Source organism: Carettochelys insculpta, chromosome 10 (genome assembly GCF_033958435.1).
Source record: "Carettochelys insculpta isolate YL-2023 chromosome 10, ASM3395843v1, whole genome shotgun sequence".
In the NCBI taxonomy this organism is placed as follows: Eukaryota; Metazoa; Chordata; order Testudines; family Carettochelyidae; genus Carettochelys; species Carettochelys insculpta.
Window position 1 is genome coordinate 1,127,399 of NC_134146.1, and position 27,495 is coordinate 1,154,893.

The following is a 27,495-nucleotide window of genomic DNA, read 5'->3' on the forward strand; positions in this document are numbered from 1 at the left end:
GAAGCCCTGCTGGCAGCCCTGCTGCAGGGAGCCAAGCTGGGACCAGGGAGCCCTGCAGAAACAGGAAGCTGGGTTGGGGGTGGGAGCCAGCAGTCCCGCGGTGGCAGGGAGTTGGGCTGGGGCTAAGAAGTCCTGTGGGGAGTCCAGCCAGGGTCAGGAATCCCATTTGGCAGCCCTGCAGTGGCACAGAGCCAGGCTGGGGGTAAGATCCCCACCAGCAGCCAGCAGGGAGCCCCACCAGGAACAGAGCTCCCCACCCCTAGCAATCTGGGGGCAAGATACAGGTGGTGGCTGGTGTGTGGGGGGGACAGCTCACAGGCCTGGCTTCCACTGGTTGGGCAAATTCCCTAGTTCAGGACCATTCAGGTCTCAAGAATGCCAGACCGGGGAGATGCAATGGAAGCGTGAGTCAGAAATCTGACCCTCCTCCCCAACAAACAAACAAACTCTAACCTCTATCCAGGGTCTGAGTGCTGCATTTAATTAGTTGAAAGCCAAATGTTAACAGAACAAGCATAAAACATACCCAAGAACACTCAACAAAGTCACAGTTAGGGACAGCTGCAACTACCAATCACAAAAACCCCAACACTCAGTGCTCAATAGTCAAAGAACACCAGTTACCTGTGTAATAAAGAATAAGCGAGCATGCAAGAATGTACCAGGACAGACATCCCACCTGGGATGCCCAAGATACAGATTATCAGCACCTCTCACACATGATCTAAGTCGGGGTGGGCAATAATCTGTGATGGCGGGGGGGCACTCCTGGAATTTGGAAAGTGGTCAAGGGCTGCACTCTTCCATGATACCAAAGTGCTTCACTTAGGAAGGAACAATCAGTTTCACACATACAGAATGGGAAGCAACTGTCTAGGAAAGAGTATGGCAGAAAGGAATCTAGGGGTTAGAGTGGACCACAAGTTAAATATGAGTCAACAGTGTGATGCTGTTGCAAAAAAAGCAAAACATGATTCTGGGATACATTAACAGGTGTGCTGCGAACAAGACACGAGAAGTTATTCTTCCGCTTTACTCCGCGCTGGTTAGGCCTCAGTTGGAGTATTGTGTCCACTTCTGGGCACTGCATTTCAACAAAGATGTGGAGAAATTGGAAAGGGTCCAGAGAGGAGCAACAAGAATGATCAAAGGTCTAGAGAACATGACCTATGAAGACAGGCTGAAAGAATTGGGCTTGTTTAGTTTGGAAAAGAGAAGATTAAGGGAGGACATGAGAGCAGTTTTCAGGTATCTAAAAGGGTGTCATAAGGAGGAGGGAGAAAACTTGTTATTCTTGGCCTCTGAGGACAGAACAAGATGCAAAGGGCTTAAATTGCGGCAAGGGAGGTTTAGGTTGGACATTAGGAAAAAGTTCCTAACTGTCAGGGTGGTCAAGCACTGGAATAAATGGCCTAGGAAGGCTGTGGAATCTCCATGTCTGGCGATATTTAAGAACAAGTTAGATAAATGTCTATCAGGGATGGTCTAGACAGTACTTGGTCCTGCCATGAGGGCAGGGGGCTGGACTCGATGACCTCTTCCAGTCCTAGCATTCTGTGATTCTGTGATTCTGAGGAGGAGCTGTGAGGTCTGGGATATAGGCTGGGTGTGGAAGGGAGCCCGGGCTAGGGGATTGGCATGCAGGAGGGTTCTGGGTCTGGAAGGGAGTTTGGATGAAGGAGGAGGTTGTCACCTGGGGCAGAGGACTGGGGTGCAGGGTCTGGATGCAGGAGAGGATTCTGACCTGCAGGAGGGGTGTGCAGAATCTGGGAGGGGATTGCGACCTGGGACGGGGTAAGAGAGCAGATGCAGGGATTTGGGTTGTGACCTAGGGTAGGCAGGGACTGGGGTGCAGGGTCTGGGTGTATGGGTATGGATGCAGTAGAGGATTCTGACCTAGAGGAAGGGTGCAGGAGTGGGGTATGGGTCTCGGAGCAGAGGACTGGGGTGCAACATCTGGGAGGGCACATGGGTGCAAAGAGTTTGGATTCTGACCCAGTGCTGGATGGAAAGCAAAGGGCTGGGGGAGGGGACAACGACAGCAACCTGATCGTTCGATCTAGCGTGGCCCCACTAGGTGAGCTAAATCAAACCCCAGAAGCTTGACAGTCAGCGTGTCACTCTTCTGGTAAGTACAGACATACCGAGTGTACAGCAGTCCCTCAGGTTACGCAAGGGCTGCATTCCCACGTGCCCCTGTATAACTCCAATTTCACGTAAGTTGGTGGGGGGGGGGGGGGGGCGCTTCTCTTCCCCTGCGAAACACACGTTCTGCAGCCAGGGAAGGACCAGGAGCACCTGGAGCTCCTTCTGAAAGGTAAGCCCTGGGGATGGAGGGGCAGATAGGGAGGGTTAAGCCTGCAGGTGGGTTGGGGCTGTGGGATGGCGCAGGAGGGTTAAGACTTGGGTAGGTTAGAGCTGCAGGGGGAGTTGAAAGGGGACCACATGGCCCTGCGGGGGGTGGTGAGCCAGGCCACACAGGGTGAGGGATTACTGTAATTAGAAATCAGAACTGTGCACAGAGCTAGGCACACAAACAAGGAAAGCTTGGTATGTTTGCAGTTGCATTCTGATCAATAATATTCTTTATGAACGTGTTACCTCTCTTGATTGGCCTTATCTAGATACAAAAGTTATACTGCTTTAACTAGGTCAGTATAGTTAGAGGTACAATCCTCCTAGCGGAACGTAGCTATACTGATATGAATGTGCTTCTGCCAGGAAAGTATATTCCTGCATGTGAATGGCATATTGGGGTGCATTATGAGAAGCATTTCCAGCAGATCTAGAAAAGTTATTATTCCCCTCTGGTCAGCACTGGTGAGGTCACATCTGGAGTACTATGTCCAGTTATGGGCCCCCCAGTATAGAAAGGATATGGACACATGGAATCGGGTTCAGCGAAGGGCAGAGAAAATGATTAAGGGGCTGGAGCATATGACCTATGAGGAGAGGCTGAAAGATTTGGACTTATTTAGTTTGCAGAAGAGAAGACTGAAGGGCAACTTGATAGCAGCCTTCAACTTCCTGAAATGGAGCTCTAAAGAGACTGGAGTGGTGACAGATGGCAGAACAAGGAGCAATGGTTAATGAGTGGGAAGTTACAGAGTGGGAGGTATAGGTTGGATATTAAGAAAAACTATTTTAACAGGAGGGTAAAACTGCATGTTTGTCAATTTACACTCCATTAAGAGCTTGTTGTTATCTCCTCCTGCATCCAGAGCAATAACTTTATCTCATGGGGAGGGATTGCTCAGCGTTTTGAATATTGGCCTGCTAAACTCAGGGTTGTGTGTTCAGTCCTGAGGGGGCCATTTGGGGATGTGGGGCAAATAGATTTAAAAAAAAAAAAAAAGATCTGTCAGGGACGGTGATAGATACTGCTACAAGTGCAGGGGACTGGACTCGATGACCTCTGAAGGTCCCTTTTAGCTCTCTGAGATAGGTATATCTCCATATATATAATAATCCACCCCCAAAACTGAGCAGCAGGCAAAAAACCTATACTTATTAACATGAATACTAAACTGTTAGCTCACAGATCTATCTTCCTCCAGATCTCTTCAGTCCTTGCACAGTTTCATAAAGCTATATGTCCAAAGTGCCTAAATAATTAGTTCTTTACCCTATATGCCCTATTAAACACTTCACTTAATCACTCTCCTATGTCCATAGTCTACAACACAGACAGATTGTCAAGATTTAAATGGACAGCTCCAGAGCCTCTTCATAGCGCTTTTGTGAGGACACATGGACGATTTGTTTAAATTTATAGCAGAAAGGATATGGGTCTAGGCACAAGCGCTGCACTGAAAAAGAGTGAGTAGCTTTAGGGATAATCTTGTTAAAGTGCCTAGCTCAGCATTAAGCATGTTGTCTGTGTCATGCCACAAGCCAGTGTAAATCTGTGGTTGTATACATGTATGTACACCCCCCACCCCATGTTTAAATATTTAGAAAATCTTAAAAAACACTGATATTCAAAATACAATTATTCTTTGGACCACTTCAAAGTAACTCTCTCATGGAACCACTCTCTTGTCTAGCCTCCCAAGTACTCTGCTGCTCAGCTGTCAAAACTTGCATGTTGTAGACCACATGCCTGTGCTCTATTAACCACCTGTGGCCTTGTGACAACAGCTGGTCACTCGCATGTGTACACTTAAATTATCATGCTCCCTCGCCTGCCCACTCACCTCCGCACTCCCAATAAGGTGTGGGGTGATTTGTAAACACTTGAGTGAACGGAACCCCAAGTGACTGTTCAATCAAGAACAGCAGCTGCCGGACTCAGGTGTGTAACCCAGGCACATGTTGCAATGGAGCTGTTACTGCTCAGCACCTCTAAATATCAGGCCACCCAGGCCGGTCCGATCACATCCTCCCACCTTACAGGTCCATAATTTTTACCAGCTCACTTTTTTGATGTGCAGCTAGTACACCCGATGGGTTTATGCACATTCTATCCAAAGGCTACTGCCATGACAAATTAAGTTTTAGACTTACGAAAAGTTCAGCATGGGCTGCCCCACATGAGAGATGTGTACCTCTTCCAGGTACTGAAAAGGCTTCATTGTAGGGAAGTCACCATCTCCTGGTGGGTCTGACAGCCAAGTGCCCAGCATCCAGGATAGAGGCTCAATCACAGGGTTTAGCTGTGGGGTCTCTGTTGAGAAGGAGGAAAGAATCAGGACCTTTTGACTCAGAGACCTGCTTAAGAGTTCTCTGTCAACTGTATAGAGATGAGGAGAGTTTGTTATGGAAAACCATCTCAGAGATTTTTGGATACATCATCCCTGTTTCTTGATAGATCAGTGATCCCTTCTAAGTACGAATGGGTCTGGAAACAAAGCACAAGAGTTGTGGAGACCAAGACTGACTTAAAATCTGCCTTCTGGTTTTCCAGTTAACACCACATATGACTGCTTGTCAACCTCAGGCTCCCCCACCCCCATGTTGATAAAGAACAGGCGTACATTCAAGGAAAAAACTCAGATTTTAGGGCCGCAAGTCACGTACCAAAACCTTACTTAGACACCTTCACTACATGACCTGATTTTGCAAAGGGCTGAGAATCTCTACCTCTTTGTGACTTAAGCAGGAGATGTGACTGTTCGGCACCTCAGAATACAATCTGTCCATCATCAGGTGCACAACTTCAGTCACCCACATTCCAGTGTTTGGCCTGAGTCTCTAGTCAGGGTCAGGAAGTAGGAGGCAGAGCCACCAAGCACGCTTCTGGTGGCTACTCTCAATGCAGTCATGGAATCTGATACCACAGTGTAGCTATGAACTATAAATGGAGAAGCTGGAAGGGAGAGACTAAACTATGAAGAAAGTTGATGACCTCAAAGGATGATGTCATAGGTGAAGACTTGCTAGTCATCATTGTCCTTAACCCTACTGGCATGTTGGGTAGCATCTAAGGTTCTCCACTTCTGTCACTGGCCAGCCTCTCAATAGTGCTCCAAGTGTGACTCATGCTCTTCGTTTTTACATTAACAGTCCAGTGCCATGTTGTCTTGGGTCGTCCTTGTGTCCGCTTCCCTTCAGGAGTCCAGTGTACAGCAGTCTTTGTGACGGAGCTTCCATCTTTCCTGAGTATGTGAAGACTTCCTAGACCAGTGTGAAATTCACTACACCTCAACCCCAAACAGTTAAAAGCAGAGGGAAAGGGAGGAGAAGGAACCTGTGTTTGGAGGGGCAGAATGCAAGGCAAGTGAATGAGAGCTTTCTCCATCAAGAAAGGATTTTCATTTCTGTCACCTGTGGGGGGTCTCTCTCTCACCTTAAGTGTTGGGAGTTTAAAACCCATTGAAAAGCAAATGTAATGCCACTAATTACATTTCATTCTCCTGAAACACAGAGCTAGAACAAAATATTTGCATCAGATTCCAGACCAATAGCAACAGTTTGCAAAGAATGTCAAATCAGTTTGCACAGTTCTAACCTCTGACAGTGTTGACAACTGTGAGGCTCTCAAACAGGGCAGAAACATTAAATGTTTATACGTAGGCACTGACTTTTCACTTACACAAGGAACAACATCTGCAGGGTCTCCATATTATTTTCCATGTAAACCATCAATTTTTGAGCTTAGATATTATGTTGATGGGTTCTATAGAAAACCGTAAGGTAAAAAAGCCCTCACAGCAGGACAGCAAAGAGCGAGCTTTTCCTTCCTCCTTTTCCCTGAATGTTAAATTACTGTGTCAAAACAGTGCCGATGACATGCCGAACAGATATTTGCCTCCTGCTTGCTGAAAATGTATACTGTGCTCTGATTCCTCCTCCCTGTTGAATGCTCTCTTGGCAATTATAACTTGAAAAGTATCAGGTTAAGTGAACAGGGAAGCTTTGTGAGCTGTGTCATCTGAACTGCAGTATAAGACTTTGCTCCCCCCTAGCGGAGCAAGTAATACTGCAGCAATTCAAAGTCCTCTCTTCTGTGCAACAGATCAAAACAGGCAGTACTGCATATATGGATTCCTGCTCAAAAAAGCTTATTCTCAGGGTGGATAAAAATCAATGATTTTACAAAAATTGTATTTTTCACTTAAAAATTATCAATAAAATACTAAATTTCTCATTTAAAAATAAGTTAAAATTGAGTCTCATCACAAACGTGCTACATATACACTTGCAGTCTCATAAAAATGAATTAAATGGATTTGATTTAAATCAATCCACCCTGCTTAAGCCCACATAAATGTGTTACTTTTAAGATGCCACAGGACTCCTCAGTGTTATCAGTGTAATCCTTGTTTAGAGTAATCACTCCAAAGAGAAAAGCAGTCCAGTAGCACTTTAACAACTAACACAATAATTTAGTAGGCAGTGAGCTTTTGTGGGACAGACCCACTTCTTCAGACCCCAGTTGGTCTGAAGAAGTGGGTCTGTCCCACAAAAGCTCACCATCTAATAAATTATTTTGTTAGTCTTTAAAGTGCTACTAGACTGCTTTTTTGTTTTGATAGTATATAGACTAAAATGGCTCCCTCTCTGTTACCACTCTAAAGAGGTGATATTTTCCTTATTATGGAGCTAAGCTTCAGGTAGGACTCCTGCAAACAACCTAACAGCTGCACTACCAAAAGGTGCCTCGCACTGGGGAATGTGAATTTAGTTTAAGGACTTTATTGCATAGTAGAGAACGGATAACATTCTGGAAATTCACCCAATAGTATAATCCATAGAGTGAGTGGTCATGTGATGCTGTCAACCATAATAAAACCCATAAACTCTCTGTCCTCTCTCAATTCCTTAATGTTGGGGTGACACAGGCCACAAAAAGCCTGGAGAAGATAAAATGCTCAATCTTCTAGCCCCAATCACTCCAACTAGTCAAGGTCATTAACCACTGGAACAGCTGACGAAAGGCTATGGTAGATTCTCCATCACTGACAATTTTTAAGTAAAGACGAGATGTTGCTTCTAAAAGATCTGCCCTCTGAGTTGTTTTTGGAAGTTTCACGTCCTGCGTAATACTGGTCAGATGATACTAGCACAACGGCCCCTTCTGAACTTGGAATCTGTGAAACCCATGTGCAAGGAAAACGTAAAGCTCAATGTATGAATGTGCATTGCAGCCTAACTCATAGCCCACCATCTAATTGAGAAATACTGTTGTCTGTTGAACTGACAAGGGAATGCACTGTGCATATTTAGCTACTATTGACCTTCTCCATGCTGCTTCTTCACAGCAGATATATTTTTCCTCACAACAGTCTCTTCTCCTTTGCCTATTTTCATTTCCCTGCAGTGTTAATGCCTCTTTCCATGCACACTACCACTGCTTCTTCACTTGCTTATACACTGTCCCAGAACCCTCTACCCTACCCCACTCTTTCCGCCATGCCTGCATTTCTACTGACCATCTCCAGTTTTCCTAGTCTGGCTGGTCACCAGGTGTACAATTTCTGCTTCCTCCCACTTTGGGGAGCCACAAAGTCCATGACGCTACTAACCCAATCATTAAATCCACTTACTAGTAACAGATAGGCCATGCCAAGATCTCCTGGATTCCATATTCCCTCCCAAAGTAAACAAACAAGCTGTGTTATCTGACCTCGACTCACAAATCCAAATTCACAAACAAGCTGTTCCCTGACCGTTCCTATTTAAAGACAGACTTTGATGTCAAAACCCCAATTACACCAGAAAAAATCTTAATAACGACTGACTCCTTTTGCTTTGCAATAGAGCCAGTTCAGTTCTCTAGTCTGCACTTCGAAGGGGGCATATTAATCAGGACAATAGGAAATTACTAATGAAGTGCTGCGGTGAATACACAGCATTTCATTAGGCTAATTCCCTCCTCGGCAACTACAAACATCAAACTTTGAAGTGCCATGCGTGTGGCTGCAGGCACTTCAAAGTCCCTTTACTCCTCAAAATTTTGGATGCCAGCATGCTGGCACTTGGACGTTTGACGCTTCAAAGTTGCCGCAGGGGAGAATTAGCCTAATGAAGACATCTCTTTCCTCAGTTTTCTGGGTGGAATTCTCTGTTCTGGTGGCTAGCACAGCACTGGAGCCATTTCCAATCAAACACAACGCTGACAGATACAATATAAAAAACACAAGTTAAGAGAACAGGACTATTCAGCTCAAGAAAACTAACCAGAGAGAGGTCTCTAGATATAGAGATGTGTGTTTTAAATCTTTAGAAGATTCAAACCCCTCAATCTCTGCACAAAATAAACCTATATAAATGCATTCTTGCAACAGCTACTGCTCCTTCTCCCATCCCTCTTAATGTCTGTCACACCCACTTGTTCTATTTATTGTAGGATCGGTCTACACGGTGAAATTGACCAAAGTGCCTATTGCAGAATAGCTCACCATGTGGATGCTTTAGTCCAGGTTAATTAATGTGCTTCCATTTAAGTGGAGTAATTGCTCAGAAATCAAAATGACTTCTTCCTAATCAGTGCTCACGTGGGGACTTAGGGAGACTTGCTATTATGACACAGCTTATTTCACAACAGAGATGTTGGTAAATTTCCCTGTGTAGATGAACCTATGGGTTCGCATCACCATATAACTGAGCTTGTCACAATCACTAGTGTATTTAGCCTCCTAGCTTCCTTTGCAGTAGGGGGGAGTACTATTATCCACATTTTATGGCTAGGGAACTGAGGCACAGGAAGACCAAGGCCAACTCTACTTTTGGATGCTATAGCTGTAGAGGTTTCCTACAGCAATAGGATGAGCTTTTCTGTTGCTGTAATTAATCACCTCCCAGTACAGCGGTAGCCAGGTCAACGGGACAATTCTTCTGTTGACCTAGCTGTGTCTACCCCGGGGGTTAGGCTAACAGAGCTATGGCACTCAGATGTGAGAGCCATCCTTCTGCTGACCCAGCTTTTAAACGCAGACCAAGCCTACGTCACACAGGAAGTTTGTGAACCTGAGCATCCCCCAACCCAGGCTCTGGCCCTTAACACTATAAACTCTCTCTGCTGCTTCCTTTACCTTGAATTACACTATAAACTCCTTTGGGCTGGGCCCTTGCTTCCTATGTGTCTGAAGAGCATTTAAATATTTGTACTCCAGTATTGCCTATGAGCCCCAGACATGGACCAATTGTTTGGGTGGTGTACAAGTTATCTGTCCCAAAGATCTCCATCTTGGTAGTTCAGCTGCAACGAGTGCAGTAAGAAACTCCATGTGACTTTTTACTGTAAATACTAAAGGGATGTGCTGAAACACAGACTGAACTATCTGCATTACCAGCACGTTTCAGACAGCAATTCCAAAATGGGATTTACATGCTTTATTTTTAAGACTGGGAAAACAGACACCTGACAGGCTGTCCTCAGGAAGAAGGCAGAGATGCAGCTAGCCCCAAACACCTGATAAATGGAGTTAGGGACTGATGGGTCACTACCAAGTCAGCACTGAGAAAACCAAACAAATTCACTGCCTTTGTTCACCCCACCGTCCAATTACCAAACAGCCTCCCTCAGGTATTAGGCTGTCAACACCAACACACAGTGTGAGCGATTTTCTAATCTCTTTCTTGTTTCATAAATGTTAAGGCAAGAAGAATCCATGATGATCCTCTAGTCTGTTTGCTGCATAACATAGGCTATCAAATTTCTACTAGGAATTTCTGCATCTAGCTCATAGTTTGTGCCTGGGCTAAACAACATACAATCCAGCAAAAGAAAGGGAAGGTTTTAGACTGGATATAGTTACCTGATTTCCCTAACACCCAACCCTTAACACACACTCCTACATTCAAGAAGCAAGAGCACAAAAAGCAACATCCAATATTGCTACCTCCGGACAGCATTAGGTACAAACTAGTTTTCAGCTGATTCCAGCACTGGTCAAACCTTGGCTTCTGACACCATCAGGAAAGGACTGGATTTTGCTAACTGATTTTGTAATTAAAATCCCCCCAATCCCTCACCCCACTCCTTCAATCCTATTTGATGTGTCAGTTTTTATTGCATTTTTTTTTGTTTGTTTTCTTGGTCCTCTGTACTTATGTCAGTCTGTATTGGAAATGAGATTGATGAGACGAAGTAGGCCTTTCCCACGAAAGCTCATCACCAAATAAATCATTTTGTTAGTCTTTGAAGTGTGACATTTCTGCTGCTTTGTTTTGTTTGATTTTGTAATGGTAGTCCAATCTGCATTGGAAACAGCAGCACAAACTGCGCTGGGCACTGTCAAGGTGTCAGATACAACTAGTGCACAAAAATAAAAGACCCACATTTATATCCTAATCCCAATCTCAACAGCCATCCAAGGCACCCAAAACAATTGTCATTCAAGCACTAGAATTATCAACATTAACATACGCGTATTAGGTTCAGAAAGACTTCCAAAAGAAGCCTAATCTGGGCGAAGTCCAAATAGTATACTGATTTTTCAAATAATTTAGGTAGCGTCAGATGTGAATCAATTCTACACTGTCTTTAATAGCAGAGCCTTGACAAACGTAGACACAATTCAAAAGGCATTTGTGAAGCAAAAACTTTAGTATGAATGTTAGAATTTTACCTCTGATTAATAAATACAGTATTTTAGTCCCTTTTAATCATACCTGTGACTGCTGCACTGCTGGCCATATTCTCCAGGATTATTTTAGACTGCTCACCTTAGCTCTCTAATCTTTCTTTGGTTACCAGGAAATGTTTTGCCCTTGGCTGATAAGATGATAATATAGGAAGTGATCTCATGATTATGTGAGAATGCTACCCAGAGTCTGCTGGGAGTTGCAGTTTAATTTAAAACAGGCTCTTACAAAATTAACCATATTGCTACACATCAGTTTTACAGTTAGCATGGCCCAGCCTTTAAAACAGAAAACCTGGACTACTCTAGATGTAGTCAAAGGGAACAAGGCATGGAAGGTTTGGGCAGTTAAAAGAAAGGTTTTGGGACAAGAGGATCCGGCAGTGATTGTCGCCAATAAGAGCAGGCAGCTCATTTTCTCCTCCTGGCTCCACTGGCTTTTCAGGAGCATTTCTGCCATGCTTTGGATGCTCATTTCTTCCCCCTAACACCTTTACTCTCCCTCGGGAGATGAATTTTGGTCCCACCAGCCTTTTTTTGAGGACCCTGACACCTATCAAATGATTTACTGCATGATCTGACATCTTGAACACTTCCAGTCCCAGCATCCCACCGCTCTGGGCAATGAGGCACCCCAGACTCCAATACATGTTAGAATATAGTACAGTTCAATAGGGTGACTGCATGCTGGAGCCAGCTGCAAATAGACCTAAGGTTCATCTTGGCGCCAGCAGTTTTAGTAGAGTGGCAGAGTGCCAGGCAACAGGGAACTGAGGCAGTCAGCCAGCTGGCTTATTGTATTGGAACCAGGGCATAAAATAATTAGCACAATCAACCTGCAAAGTTAGTCTGCCTTGTTACCTTACATACACTCTCACAGGCCATATGTTTAGAAAAGAAAGATTAAAGTTTGGCTGTAGATTTTCACAGGAAATACACCATTTTCCACCTGAGATGCAAACTGATAAAACTAGCAGTTAAGGGGGACATGCTCTTTCCAACTCAGAGCTCACACAAAACAAAGCAAAGTTTCAGCTTTAACTACTGGCTTCCCAAGCTATTTTTCATGGACATATAAATTAGGGATTTAAAATCCCATTTAATTTAACCACTTAACTGATGGAATGTGGGGTAGTGGCCATTGGAGCACCCCACCCCCACCATGAAGAGGCATGCCCCCAACTAAAAGTACACCAGGACAGACCCACAGTGGACGAAGGCTACTCCAGGCATGCTGCAGTGTCCCCTGCCTGTGGCGGGCCATGCGGGGCTGGAGAAAACCTTGCCCACAGCAGGAGGGGAACTGCTCCAGCACCCACCAGTTAACTGTAACCAGTAAGCCTCATCTGTTTAGGGGGAGGATTACCAGTTAACCGTTTAACCAATTAAAGGTTAACATCTAATACTACATCACGGTATTTAGTCTATTTTTAATGAAAAAAACAACAGGTCTATTATCTATTCGCAGAGCACCAATCACTGTTCTGTCAACTAAATAAACACACCCATAAACACTAATATTGATTCTGAACTCTGAGTAGTTCAAAAGCTTTTCTTTTCCACCTCCCAAAGTTGTTCAATAAAAGAAATTAACTCATTCACTGCTCTCCCAATAGCCGTATTATTTAATTGATAAATTATGAAGTCTTTTTTATGTAATTCTCAGGAAACAAAAAGCACTCTCAGTTGAGCTTTGTGTGCCAATCTGCCCTTAACACTCACACAAATATAAACTGCTCAACTCAACAGTCCGTTGCAGTCTTATTAGTGGTTTTTGAAGACTATATAAACTAGAAGACAGATGTGTGAGGTGGTGGTACAAGCCAACAGACTGCTAAGATTAAAAAAACCCTTTTTTAAGATTTATGGACAGCAGTTAAAACTTTACCAATGTAAATTTAACCATTTGCATGAAATATTTATAATCACTTAGAATTTGCTTGATTGAGTATGCCTTCAACAAAAATATTGGATCTGGCAATTTTCAGAACTCTTATAAAAAGGTTTGAGTCTCATCTTCCAATATACAGCGCGTATATCTCAAAAAATCAGTCAGGGTGTTTACTAAATTAGGGCAAAGCATCTTTCAAATGACCAACTTCATAAGAAGCTCATTTGTAGGAGTTCCAAAAAATGTGAACTTATTAAAAATATTAAACCTAAAAAAAAGTCTAGCAGTTTAAATTACAATAATTCTTTTATACTGATACACAAAGAGAAGATAAAAATAATCACCAAACAGTGCCAATCAAAAAACCTGCTGCACAATTTCAGTGACATGCACAAGTAGCAATTCAAGATATGATGTTTTTGGCTTATAGTATTGTTGGAAACTCTGGATGAAGTTCCAAATTTTGAATTACTTCACTCCTACTATGTAGTCGTTCAGAGATAAACAAAAACACCCCACTTACATTTAAATATGGTATTTTTCCATAGGGGGAAAAAAACAAATAAAATTAGAAACTTCTCTCAGCAAAATAGGATTGGATGGCAACAATGGATCCAAATAGCTGTCCATTTACTCCAGTATCGTATCTCAGAGATTGGTCAGTACTAGATACTTCAAAGGAAGACGTGAAAAAAAACCAAACACACAATGGAATGCCCCCAGGGAAATATTTTCTTCCTGACACTGTAATTTGGGGGCTTGCTTACATAATTTCTATTATCTATCCTTTGTAACATAATTCTAGATATTCTCTATATTGAGCTAAAGGCCTAGAGATCCTATTTTGAATCTTATTAAATTCTTGGCCTAAATCCACAGAGTCCAATACATTTGCCACTCCCCACATGCGGCAAACAGGACACTGCAGCCTGGTGACTCTTGCTCTGGAGCTGAACGAGGCTCCTCCTAGAGCTGTATGCAGAGAGTGCTGTCTACCTGCTCCATGCCCATGCCCCACCGCTTGGCGGGAGAAGTGTGTGGCGGTCCCAGCTGCAGCTTCGGCAGCAGACCCAATGGCAGATCCAATGGCAGCTGTGGAGAGTCGCTGGCATTAGGAGGGGGGTGGGGAGTGGAGGAGGAGCCTAGCTCTGGGGAACGGCATTTATTTAGAGCAGGGGCTGAGAGTGCCTGGCTCTGGGGGAGGGGCAAGGCATTTCTTTTTTTTGAGTGGGCGAGGGGGAGCCCTGTGGCAAATACAGAACAACCACTAATGTCGTGATCCTTGAATTCCTATTGGATACCACTGGCCTAACTGACATCTTGTAACAATGAGTTCCACAGGTTAATTAAGTACTATGTAAAAGTTTATCAGTTTTAAAGTTAGGATCCAATTTTAATTTAACGTCTCCTTGTTCTTGCAGAATGACAAATGAATAAACCAGAAAGGCTGATCTACTCCTCTGTATTCATCTTCTCTAAAGAGTGCGAACATTCTGACTTGCTTCTCATGCAGAATTCTCTCCAGATCCTTCAGCAGTTTGGCCACTTGTGTCTGGTCCCTGCAATTTTTACTACAGCTTTTTGGAAATGAGGTGACCAAAGCTGAAGACACACTGCAGGTGAGAGCAGGTCACTGATTTATACACAGGTCATATACCTGAACAGTCCCAAACCAGGGATTTTGCAGGACTACGGGAGGCAAATGCTCCTCGGCCTGCTGCCACCCCATTTCTGGCTGCCATCTGGGCTGCTGGTTGCTTTCAGCCCCCAACCCTGGCCTCTGGTCCCCTGGCCAACAGCCCAGCCCCCCCACTAGCCCCCAGGCTGCTGTCTGTTCTCCAGCCCCAGCTACAATTCCCATTGCAAGGCCCCATCTGTGGCTCCTGCTCCCTGGCCGCCACTGCCCCGGGCTCGCACTCCCTGGCCATTGCCCTGGCTTTGGCTCAAGCTCTCTGGCCACTGACCCTGGCCTAGCTTTGGTTCAAGCTCCCTGGCTGCCGCCTCAGTCCTGCCCCTAGCTCTGGCTCACATTCCCCATCATGACCCTGGCTTGTGTGCCCCGGCTGCCACTGCGGCACCCCAGCCCCAGGTCCCTGCCCCATTCACTGCTGGCCTCTACCAGTGTCTCTCGACCATGGCCCTGGCTGTGGCTGCCCAGCCTGGGACAAAACTCCCACTTGCAGACTCCCAGCTGGCCCTGATTCCTGGCCACCAGGGCTCTCTGGTCAAGCAACATCCCTAGTCGTGCTAGGTCACAGATGATGTCAGACCACAGAATTCCAGATTTCAGAGGTTTAACCTGTAATGAGTATTTTGTTCTGCGTTCACCTTGCCCTAAGAATGCCTTGCAATGCAACTAGTAAGCAGCAAGGGCTGCTTCTTACATCAAGAGAAAAGGCTGCTGCTGAATTCTCAAACACCTGCTATCTGTGATAGTCCACTTACAGACTGAGAAAACGTGGTTCAAAAAGAGTGAAACAAGATGGTGCTGGGAGGCTCAGCTTCACTGAATGGAACCTACTGCACTTCATACAGCCACACACTGCACAATGCATGGCTAGTAAATTGCTAATGACAGCGGCTACTAAATCACACGCAGTCTTACAGCAGAGAACAGATTCCCTATAGACGCTTGCAAACTGACCAAGACTGACGGGAGTCAACTTCCAGTGTCATTTTTGCACTGTGTAAGAAAAGAATTTGATTCTCCTGGATTTAGGTCAGATTCAGGCTATGGGCAGGCAAGGCTGGCACCTGGCTGAAGGGAGAAACAGAAGGATCCCTGTCCCCAGAGCCCAGTGGCAGCAGCTGCTTGGAGAAGTTGGTAGTATGAGGCATGCTGGGACAGCTGTGTAGGAAAGAGCCTTTGTTGGCCTGAACAGGAAGATGAAGCTATGCCTGGGCACAGAGAAGAGACTTGGAGTGTTTTGGGCATTCACTCTGCGCTGCCGTGGTGATTTGGCAGCCTGGGCAAGCTCAGTGTTTGCACCCAGGAAGACATGGGAGCTGAGGCGCTGAGGACATCCATGGCCACTGCCCAGTGGACAAGATCCATGGAGTAGGGCTTCTAGGACTGGGTACCCCAGTGCTGCAGGAAAGAGTCCTGGCGGAGTCTGATGCGTCACAAACGGCCTGCACCAAGCAGTGCTACACCTAGAGCCTCCAACATGACAAACAGAGCATGGGGTTAGGATGAGAGATTCAGGGCTCCCATGCCAAACAGAGATAGGAAATGGTGGAGACAGCACTGCGAGACAGATGCTTGCAAAAACCCTTAAACCCCACTGGACCCACCTGACTGCAACTAACTGATTCAGGTCATTCTGAACAACTCAACAACCGAGGGTTGGACTCATACGTGCTGTGGTTTAGCTGGGTTCTAAAATTAGGCCCTAGGAGACTTCTAGCTCCTTAAGCATCACGTGTATTTTCTTATGGTCTTTATGATCCCTTTCAAGTAGAAACTGAAGTAGTTAAAAATGGTTGGGAAAGGGAAGGTAGAGGCTAACCAGAATACTTTCTCTTTAGGAGCAAGGAAGAACATGTCACCATAGATAAGAGATGACTGTAAAGTCTTACCAAAGAGGTGTACTTTAACTAGATAGCCTCTTACTTTAGCTGAAAGAATGAATTCTGGCACAATTATACAGGCACTGAGGGTACTGACCACAGTCTTGGGACAGGAGACTGTTCAAGTATGGGAAATTGATCTTCTCTAGTTCATCCAGCTTCTCCTTCAACTTCTTGACTTGGCTATCAGAGCGGCTGATTCTCTGCCTCAACAGCTTCAGCTCTCCATTCTTTTTCTCCACCTGCTCCCGCAGGCAGCACACTTCACTTTTGCTTTGCCTAGAGGAGAAACAGTATGAATGGAGGGAGTCAATGAGCTTGCAAGCGCCAGAGGCCGAGATGATGACCTCATTGATTGACATGGGGTTGGCATCTGTGTCTCCCTTCTGACCTACCACAGCCTCTGTTGCTGGCTGAGGAGTAAGGTCTGCAGGGGATGCCGACAAATTTTGGGAAGGTTTCTGAGGAGTTGCAGTAAGTGATGAATTAGAAGAGCTTTCAGCTAAGCTCTTATTGTGCCCCATGATAATGTTACTGCAGCTTGGCTCTACATCTCTCTTTGGCCTTTTCTTCTCAAGTTGCTCTTTTGGAAAAGATGGCTTCTCTCTGGTGTGCTTAGAGGAAAAGCTGTAAGAGTGTAGGGAGCCAATAAATTTGCAAGCACCAGATACTGGAGGTGTGAAGTCATCAACTGAAATACCACTTCTATCTGTTATCCAACTGTCAGTATGAACAGTGTTTTCATAGCAATTGTCCACAGATGGTCTTTCTGGCTTTTTCTGGAGTCCTGTCTTTGTGACTAAATTATCAGCAAACATCCTTCTCAAAGGCCCTTCCAACTGCCCACAGACATTCTCTCCTTGCTCAGTCATTGAGCCAATTTCAGCTTGCAGAGTCACTTGCTCCACCTCTTTAGTCCCTTGCATTACCATAAAGTCTTGGTCAGAATATGAGTTTCTCTCAACTACCTCACGGCCTCCTTCCGTTGGTTGATCTCCATCCCTTACAGGTATTTGACTTCCTATTTTAATTCTACTTTTGACATAATTCTGGTTGTCCTCTTTCTTCTCTGTGAACTGGAAGATGGTTGGCACAGCTGTCGGCTTGAGTAGACGATGCTGATCTTCCAGCCGTTTGGAGAAACTATCTTTGGTGAAATGCTCACTGCAGAGAAAGGAGTACTTGGTGGGAGTCCAGTTGTCCCTCTGAACCGCTTTTAACCACTGGATCAGACGTTTTGAGTCTTTTAGAGGGAATCTGCAAACGAGAAGCATAAAAAGTGTAAAATAAATGGGTATTTCTAAAATCCAAGAAGCTAAGCATTAGTGGGCGATAAGTTTTGGAAACCAAAATTATTTAGAAAGCAGTACAGTACCAGTTATGCCTGGTTGATGAATGATTATTACAAGTTTCAATGGAATGCTAAACATTCAGTTCCTGGGCTGGCACTTAAATTCCCCAGAGAGGACATAACCAGTTAGCTTTGTGCTCCCGTTTATTACAATCAGTCAGCAAGCAACTGACCACTCCGTTACATGTTTATACCAGCCAGACACCATGACTCTACTTGTAAGTTAGGACAGGAGTGTGCGAAGTGTGTGTGTGAAATTTCACATGGGAGAGAGCAGCACAATCACACCCACCCTCTTGCCCCTTGGGCCTCCACTGGTTCCACAGCGGCCTCCAGCATCACTGAGAGAGTGTGGTGCGTCACTTTCAGGAGACCATCACTGGCTTTTGGAGAGGTACTTGCGGGGCCCGGGGGAGGGCTGCTAACTGCAGGGACCAAAAGTAGGGCCCCATGAAAAAAGCTTGCTCACCCCAGAGTTAGGAAAGGTGAACTGTGAATAATGAAACCCTCTGCCCTGAACAACAGTCTAATCCATTTTAGACTTTAGGGATTAAGTGGTGTTTATGACGAGTAATGAAGGGCTATTAAACAAGATAGAAAATGTGATGCATTCAATGCCAAGTAATCAAATCATTTACACACACTGTATTTCTTAGGTGGTACAAATACTGGTTTCTGTAACGGCACTTCTCCAGAAAAACCAAAAACATAGCCAGGAGCTTCACAGGTTAAATCTTCATAGAGGTATTCAGTAGATTTTTCATATCCCACAAGGAAAGAAAAATTAAAAATGAAACTACCCAGACAAGACACAATTTGAAGTGGACTTGCAAAAGCATCTTAATTTTGAATTTTTGTTTACCATTAACTTTGCTACGATCACATTTGGATCTAGGAGGATGGATACGCTATATTTGCATAGAGAACAGGAGTCTGCATGCACAGTTGCACTTGCATGGTTGTGACTTTGGCACACCTGACCCGCCATTTTAAAGGAATGTCTGAGGTGAACGTTCAGGAAGGAACACATATCACCACCCAAAACCAACTGTGATTATATTCAGCACCCTTCCAAACCAAAATCCAGAACTTCCTGAAATGTCAAAAGATGGAAAAAGAGATCCCAGTATTCATATAAAGCATAATGGATATAAAGATTAACAACAGCTCTGTATCACTTTGGTACCAAATGACTGGATCCACTGTATCCACTTTGGTACCAAATGACTGGAAGACGGCCAATATAACACCAGTATTTAAAAAAGGCTCTAGAGGAGACTCTGGCAATTATAGACCGATAAGTTTAACATCAGTACCAGGCAAATTAGTAGAAACACTAGTAAAGAATAAAATTGCAAGGCACGTAGAAGAGCACGAATTGTTGGGCAAAAGTCAGCATGGTTTCTGCAGAGGGAAGTCGTGTCTAACTAATCTATTAGAATTCTTTGAAGGGGTTAATAAACATGCGGACAAGGGGCACCCAGTGGACATAATATACCTAGATTTCCAGAAAGCCTTTGACACGGTCCCACACCAAAGGCTGTTATGTAAATTAGGCGGTCATGGGATAGGAGGAAAGATCCTTTCATGGATCGGGAATTGGTTAAAAGACAGAAAACAAAGGGTGGGAATAAATGGTAAATTTTCACAATGGAGGAGGGTAACTAGTGGTGTTCCCCAGGGGTCAGTCCTGGGACCGATCCTGTTCAACTTGTTCATCAATGATCTAGAAAATGAGGTAAGCAGTGAGGTGGCAAAGTTTGCAGATGACACCAAGTTGTTCAGGACAGTCAAAACCAAAAGGGATTGTGAAGAACTACAAAAAGATCTCAGCAAACTGAGTGATTGGGCAGCAAAATGGCAAATGAAATTTAATGTGGGTAAGTGTAAGGTAATGCATGTTGGAAAAAATAACCCAAATTACACGTACTACATGATGGGGTCAAATTTAGCTACGACAGATCAGGAAAGGGATCTTGGAGTCATAGTGGATAGTTCTCTGAAGACATCCACGCAGTGTGCAGCGGCAGTTAGTAAAGCAAATAGGATGTTAGGAATTATTAAAAAAGGGATCGATAATAAGACAAAAGATATCATACTTCCCCTATATAAAACTATGGTACGCCCACATCTTGAGTACTGCGTGCAGATGTGGTCTCCTCACCTCAAAAAAGATATATTGGCATTAGAAAAGGTTCAGAAAAGGGCGACTAAGATGATTAGGGGCTTGGAACGGGTCCCATATGGGGAGAGGCTAGAGAGACTGGGACTTTTCAGTTTGGAAAAGAGGCGATTGAGGGGCGATATGATAGAGGTATATAAAATCATGAATGGTGTGGAGAAAGTGAATATAGAAAAATTATTTACCTTTTCCCATAATACAAGAGCTAGGGGACACCAAATGAAATTGATGGGTAGTAGGTTCAAAACTAATAAAAGGAAATTTTTCTTCACACAGCGCACAGTCAACCTGTGGAACTCCTTGCCGGAGGAGGCTGTGAAGGCCAGGACTCTACTAGGGTTTAAAAAAGGGCTTGATAAATTTTTGCAGGTTAGGTCCATAAATGGCTATTAGCCAGGGATAAAGTATGGTGCCCCTAGCCTTCAGAACAAGGGCAGGAGATGGATGGCAGGAGATAAATCACTTGATTTATCCCTAGTCTTCTGTTCTCCTTCTCTGGGGCACCTGGCATTGGCCACCGTTGGCAGATGGGATGCTGGGCTGGATGGACCTTTGGTCTGACCCAGTATGGCCGTTCTTATGTTGTTATCACAAAAAACACAGGTTATGGTGTTTGCAGATTTTGAGTAAGAGATATGCAGAACAGAATTAGCATAGTTTGACTGCAAATGCTCAAGTGAAGCTTATTGTTAGTATTTCTCGTTTTGGGCACAAAAAACAATGTCCTCAATTTCATCACACATGAGTATCATATATAATTTTCTCTTGAGTTGTCCTCAGTTTCTAAAAACAAGAGGAAGGCAAATTTTTGTGCTGGGTTTTTTTGGAAGAGAAAAAGGCCACTACTACAGAGCATTTCTTTAATGAATTTCTTTTGGATACCACCTGCAGTAATAGCATGTATCCCAGAAAGCAAGCTGTTTATATGAAACTCACAGAACTTCCTTCTCTACTGTTCTCTCGGGGCCAAGCTGTCTGAGGCTAGTTCTGCACAAAAGGGAAAGGGCAAATTAAGATACGCAACCCCAGCTACATTAATTTCATTGCTGGAGTCAACATACCTTATTTTGAACTTCCACTCCATCTCCACTGCAGGAGGTTGATAGGAGTCTCACTCCTTGTGAGGAAACAAACTCCTAGTCGTGTAGCACTTTAAAGACTAACAAAATAATTAGTTAGGTGATGAGCTTCCCTGGGGACAGACCCACGTCTTCAGATCAGTAGCATTTCCAGTACAGACTGACGGGAATGGAAATGACAGACTGGAAATGCTACAGATCCGAAGAAGTGGGTCTGTCCCACCAAAGCTCATCACCTAATAAATTATTTTATTAGTCTTTAAAGTGCTACATGACTGCTAGTTTGTTTTGTTAGAATATAGATGAACACAGATATTTCTCTGTTACCGTGCAACATGCAAGGCACTTCCTTCTGAGGAGCAAGAGTACTGGCATGGGGGGCCGGGACGGCTGTGAGTTTGATTAAGTGCATCCCTACCAGATGTGCTAAATCAAACTCTGCAAGATCGACTGTGACAGCATTGACCTTCCCCATAGTGAAGACTTATCCTTATCGTTCAGCAAAGCTATAAAAGGAGAAGAAGAATGTGCGCATCCCACTTCACCAGCATAAGGGTACATGACAACAAAACTATTACCTGTCCTAGCTCTGATCTGCAGAGCTGAGATACGTGGTGGGGGGAAATGTACGTGCACACAGACCTAATGCAAGACTTGGGCTACAAAAAGACTAAACTGCAGTTTCACGAGCCAGTGTGCAGCTTGAAGGGGGGAAATCCAAGTGTGTGTTCTTCATCAATAGCATAAAGAGAATTACGATGGACAGTCTACACTAGAAACTTTTGCTAGAATAACAATGTTGGGGAGTATGACATTTTTATCCTAACAAAAGCCCTAATGTACATGTAATTATATCAGCTAAAAATTGCTTTTGTTGACATAACTTATATCAGTTCCCTGAACAAAATAAGCTATACCAGTAAAACAAAAAAAAAAAAAAGCAGTCATGGGGCACTTCAAAGACTAACAGAATAATTTATTATACAAGCAGCTTTTGTGGGACAGACTGACTTCTTCAGAAAAAGTGGGTCTGTCTCATGAAAGGTCATCACCTAATAAATTATTTTGTTAGTCTTCAAAGTGCTACATGACTGCTTTTAAGGTTTTGTGAGGCTACAGACTAACACAGCTACCTCTCTGTGACTACATACATACCGGTAAAAGTGTTCTTGACAATACAAGCTGTGTCTTAACTAGGAAAGTTTGGTAGCAAAGTTTGTATAATGCAAACTGAACGTACGCCTTGGGAGAGATCTGCAGGGATGAAAACAAACCTGACAGTTGGAGGAAATTGCATTTTAGGTCTTTTCTATATTAGGAAGAGCTCTTGCACTTAATCATGATTTTAACAAGAAGAGTTAGCCAACACAGACCATCCAGGGGCTTGTGGTCCATGCAGACAAGTCATGCTAGACTTCATGATTAACTTTGACATTGTACCAAACACAACATGTCCTTGTCTATGCCGTCATAAGAACAGTGGGGAAAGGAGGCATGCATCCTTCATTTTTCAACAGCCTAAGAACATAAAGAGTTGGGATGCTGGCTCTAGAAAAATCTGCAGGGGTGGGGATATTGGGGAGGGTATATCTGGGGGAAGGAGAAAAGTAGATTGCCTGGGAGACAAGTGGGAAAGGAAGATGAGATGTGAGGGGCAGAGAGTAGTGTGTTTTGTCAGCCATATCAACAACTTTAAGTGCACAGCAGGGCTAAAGAGTTCTACTGGCTGGTGGGAGATGCAGAGAGAGAATTGTACATTGAGGAATCACAGTCCATTGCAGCCCTAAGGGTACAGCAAGACTGAACGCTTACAAGCTGTCCAACTGGAGATTTGTCAGGGCGCAGAAGATACACGGGCTGGGCCAGCAGAGAAAGGGGAGGATAAAATGGGTGCGCCTTTAGGAAGAGGAAGAAATGCGAGAGTTCCTCAGGGACCAGCTCAGACTGTAGCAGGTGGGAAGCCCGCACCGAGGGCCGGGCGGGGGAAGCGAGTACCTGGCAGGGAAGGTGAGACGGTGAGCGTGCACCTGGGGACGGGGACAGGTGCTACTCCGCCTCTCCCCCGGCGGATGGAAGCAGGCGCAGCCCTGGGCAGTCCGGCTGGAGGGACGGGACAGGACAGGAGCCGCGGTGTCCGACCTGCTGGGGCAGAGAGACAGGGCGCGAAGGGCTGTGCGCGCCCGCGCCAGGGAGCACTGAGCCTGCCCGGGCAGGGGGGCGTGCGCGCCTGGGGGCCGGCGGGTGAGGCCCTGTCGGGGGCGGGTGAAGGAAGCTGGGGGGCCGGGGGACCTCGCTGCGGGGAGCAGAGGAGCCTGCCCACGTGCGGCAGTAGGGAGGGGCTGGGGGCAAGGGGGAGTCGGAGAGCTGCGGGGGGGGGGGGGCACGCAGGTGTGTCTGTCAGTCCGGGATGGCGGGACCCGGCAGGCGTCCGTCTGTCCGTCCGGGCGGGACGTCACTCCAGGGGGCTGTGTCCGTGTGTCCGTCCCTGGGGCGGGGCGGGGCGGGGCGGGGGCCGCAGTTACCTGTGGAAGGAGACGGCTCCTCTGTGCACCTTCCCCTGCCGGTTAGAGCAATTCACCGCCGCGCAGCAGATCACCATCTCCGGCCGGCTGGCCCTCCCCCAGCCCCCGCACCCCTCCCAACACAGGGGCCGAGGCCAGCCGTACAACAAGATGGCGGAGCCAGGTCACCTCAGCTGCTCCGCTTCCCTCGGGTGGGGTGTCTGTACGACGGCGCGGTCAACCAAGATGGCGACCACCATGTAGTCGCCGCCATTTTGGTAGAGGCCCCGCCCTACAGCTCCGTCTCCCACCAAGGGGACAGCGTCCAGCCGCCCCTCTCTGTCCAGGCTGGGTGTCTATGTGAAGCGGGGGTCGGGCGTGTGAGGAGCGGGTGCCTGGTTGGTGGCTGAGGGACTCGACGGTTAGTCTCCGGAGCTGCTCTACTGATGTAGCCATGTTGGAAAGGAGGCGGGTCCTTCCCGATCCGTACAGCACGATGGCGGCGCCCATGTCTAGGACCTGCCCCTGGTTTGTGGCGTGGCGTTGCACATTGTGGCTGACATCCGGCAACTGAAACGCATTTAAAGACCATCCCCGGCTCGTCCCTCGCTCGCGGCTTCAGTCTGACGCCTCGTGACTGAGCCCTTTTTCCGTACAAGACAATGGCGGCCCCCGTGGGCACGAGGAAGGGGTGCGGCGCAGCTGAACCCGGCGAGCTCCCTCTCGACCTATCCCGGCTGCGAAGCTCTAGACGCCGCTCTCTGATTGGGCGAGCTGGGCTTGCCGTCAGCAGCAGGGTAGGCTGCGGCCTGTGTGTGTCTGTGGAAGAGGCAGGAGCCGCAGCCTGCCTGGCCGTGGGGCCGCTCGGGCGGCGGGAGTCGCGGCATGGACGCAGGTGAGGGGCGCCGGGAGCCCTGCCCGCTACCCGGCGTGTCGGGCACGGTGCTTCCCGCTGCTCCCTCGGCCCGGGGCCGCGGAAGGGAGGCCGAGGGGTGGGGCTGTCAGCCTCCGTTGGCGGGGCCAGAGGGAATGGTGTAGGGCTGTGTGGGGTGGGGGTGGCCCTGGGGGGGCAGAGCTGGGGCTCCCCGCCACGGAGGGGGGTGGCCCTGGAGGGGCAGAGCTGGGGCTCCCCGCCACGGAGGGGGGTGGCCCTGGAGGGGCAGAGCTGGGGCTCCCCGGCACGGAGGGGGGTGGCCCTGGGGGGGCAGAGCTGGGGCTCCCCGGCACGGAGGGGGGTGCCCTGGGGGGGCAGAGCTGGGGCTCCCCGGCACGGAGGGGGGTGCCCTGGGGGGGCAGAGCTGGGGCTCCCCGGCACGGAGGGGGGTGCCCTGGGGGGGCAGAGCTGGGGCTCCCTGCCACGGAGGGGGGTGGCCCTGGGGGGGCAGAGCTAGGGCTCCCTGCCACGGAGGGGGTGGCCCTGGGGGGGGCAGAGCTGGGGCTCCCCGGCACGGAGGGGGGTTGCCCTTGGGGGGGCAGAGCTGGGGCTCCCCGGCACGGAGGGGGGTGGCCCTGGGGGGGCAGAGCTGGGGCTCCCCGGCACGGAGGGGGGTGGCCCTGGGGGGGGCAGAGCTGGGGCTCCCCGGCACGGAGGGGGGTTGCCCTTGGGGGGGGGGGGGCTCCCCAGCACGGGGGAGTAATAGAGGACATGCAGGTGGGATCCCAAACTGGTCCTTTGGTCATGCAGGACTAGCAGGTCCTGGAGAGAGGCTTTCTCCGATCTTCTCTCCTGTCTGGATTCTGTACCACAGCTCATGTGCAGCATTCGTGTCCCTGAATATTTCTTTGCTTCCCTGCAGAACAATAGCTGACAGGGACCCAAGGGAAGCTTCAGGAGCAGTCAAACACCCACTTTCTGCCAGCTCAAATTCACTACTTCAGGCTCCCATTTCACTGTCACTGACGAGCCCCTGCAGAGTCCCATTGCCCCTGCTTCTAGAAACCCAGCCATGAGCCTCTGTGCCTCCAGATCCCACTCACCTAGACCCCTCACTGAGCTGCCTGAACCCATATTGTCCCACACAGAATCCTCTCTCTCCACGCCTGAATCCCGCCACAATGAACCCGTCCGCACTTGGATTCTGCCTGTTTGAGCCAGCCTGCCCCACACCTAGTCTGCCTCAAGCAGTGATGCAAGGTCCCAGGGTGTTTCTTGGGCAGGCCCAGGCCTTGCCCTGCATCAGGGGCTGGTGCAATCTCGCCACTGAGTCTGTATCCCAGAGGTGTGGGCTGGCGGGGCTGTAGTGTGACTGGCCACCTTCATGCAACCAGTGGCCTATATGCCATACTGCTGTGCTGGAGCCTCTGCATTTATTCATTGATGAAACTTACAGAATGGTGCAGAACTTTAAAAATATTGTGTGCAGATTTTTTTGTGCACAGTGCCCTATGGAATACATCTTACTCCTAACTCACATTGGAAGTTAGAAATACTCTAGGTCACACACTTTACTTCTCTTCTGTATAGCTCTCATTCCACACTCATCGCTGTAGATCAAACTTACTATACACCTCAGAGCAGTGGTGGGCAACCTGAGGGCTGCCTGCAGCGCCACCTGGACTCCCTGTCCCACTCTGCCTCTCATGCACCAGGATATTGGAGCCCTGCACCTTCAACTCCTCCCTCTCCCTTCTAGCACCTTACAGGCGCTGCAGATCCACAGATTTGTGCTCCATCCCTACTCTTCCCCCTCCCTCCGAGAGGTGGAACAGCTGTGAATGACACAGCCCCCCTTTGGAGCAGCCAGTCCCTTCCCCTAGCTGGATGGGGATGTAGGATGCAGGTACTCAGGCTCTATAAGGCACCAAAATCAGAAGGATAGTCCTGTCTCTCAACCTCCTTTATTTCAGGGCTTCTGTGTGACCTGACCTTTCCATGCCAGGGGTTCTCTGACACACCTTCCCCACCAATCCATTCCAGCTTGTCGGGGTTCTGTATGCACCCTCCTTTTCCAAGTCTTCTTGCTTGCTTTCTTCTCACAGCATCAGGATGTGAAGTGCAAATGGACATGGGCAAAGCTAAAATGAGGAATTATGCTAGAATATGTTAATTTCTGCCATCAACTATGTATGCACCTAAGGAGAAATGTCCACAGGACAGTGTCCATTAAATTAAGGTCTGTGTTATCAAAGCTGCTACTGAACTTGGCATAGGAGGTGCCAAGAATGGCCTGTATGAGATGTTCCCAACCCTGCCTCCCGCAGCCATGCACACTCCCTGGGCTCTCCCTGGCAATTAGCCAAAGGGCTTTGGCTTAAGTTAGGAAGGACTCCAGGAACCAAGACTCTTCTCTTAACATAATACGCAAAATGTATATGTAAGTGTGCGGGGGCAGGCAGGAGTGACAGCATGTTACCAGGTAGTATCCTGACAGCGAATCGGCAATGGACACTTACTCCAGACACTCTGCAGATCCACTTTGGCTTTCGTATTTGGCAACATTTCCGTAACTTTTTTTTGCCAGCAAAGTGCCTTGACTTGAAACAGAACCTTGGCCAAGTTCCTCCCCAGCCCCACGTTATGCATGGCAGTTCAGGAGAGGCTGAGTCCCTGGGTGGAGGGGGAAACTGTCTATTCTAAAAGTGGTTCAGCATTTGAAATTAACTTTGTCATCATCAGTACCACTCCTGGGAAGCAGCATTTCCTGTTCCACAGGACACTCCCCTCTCTCCTGCGTGAGGCCTGATGTGCGCCATGCAGTGTGTACTAGTTTACAGACCTCAGAAGAGGTTTTGATATCTTGTTTTTCTCCTGTGTTTTGTGTGTTTTTGTAATGGGGGGGTGGTGGAAGAGGGTCACGCACTGCTTCGGTGATGCTGGCTTGACTGTCCTGCCTGTGGGAATTCACTGGAGAGCCAAAGTGGTCGGCTGGGCAGTTCCTCTCTACAGCCCTG

General features: G+C 47.1%; 2 protein-coding genes across 6 annotated transcripts in view; one reads left to right on the forward strand and one right to left on the reverse strand.

The window, feature by feature from the left end:
* THAP4 (THAP domain containing 4) overlaps positions 1-23,752 on the reverse strand; it is a 77,932-nt gene extending 54,180 nt beyond the window's left edge. Inside the window, exons 1-4 of one of the 4 annotated variants that reach the window (XM_075003681.1) lie at positions 23,626-23,749; positions 23,099-23,242; positions 16,589-17,748; positions 4,507-4,666 (exon numbers count right to left, since the gene is read on the reverse strand). In XM_075003681.1, coding sequence (XP_074859782.1) covers positions 4,507-4,666; positions 16,589-17,748; positions 23,099-23,242; positions 23,626-23,702 — 1,541 coding nt within the window. In that variant the 5' untranslated portion in view covers positions 23,703-23,749. Of the gene's footprint in view, positions 1-4,506; positions 4,667-11,058; positions 11,149-16,588; positions 17,749-23,098; positions 23,243-23,625 lie in introns of those variants that run through there. The other 3 variants (XM_075003680.1, XM_075003682.1, XM_075003683.1) reach the window with 3 other exon arrangements.
* A 675-nt stretch (positions 23,753-24,427) lies between these two features.
* ATG4B (autophagy related 4B cysteine peptidase) overlaps positions 24,428-27,495 on the forward strand; it is a 34,269-nt gene continuing 31,201 nt past the window's right edge. For both annotated transcript variants that reach the window (XM_075004366.1, XM_075004367.1), the window contains exon 1: positions 24,428-24,499. In XM_075004366.1, the coding sequence (XP_074860467.1) occupies positions 24,490-24,499 (10 nt within the window). In that variant the 5' untranslated portion in view covers positions 24,428-24,489. The remainder of the gene's footprint in view (positions 24,500-27,495) is intronic.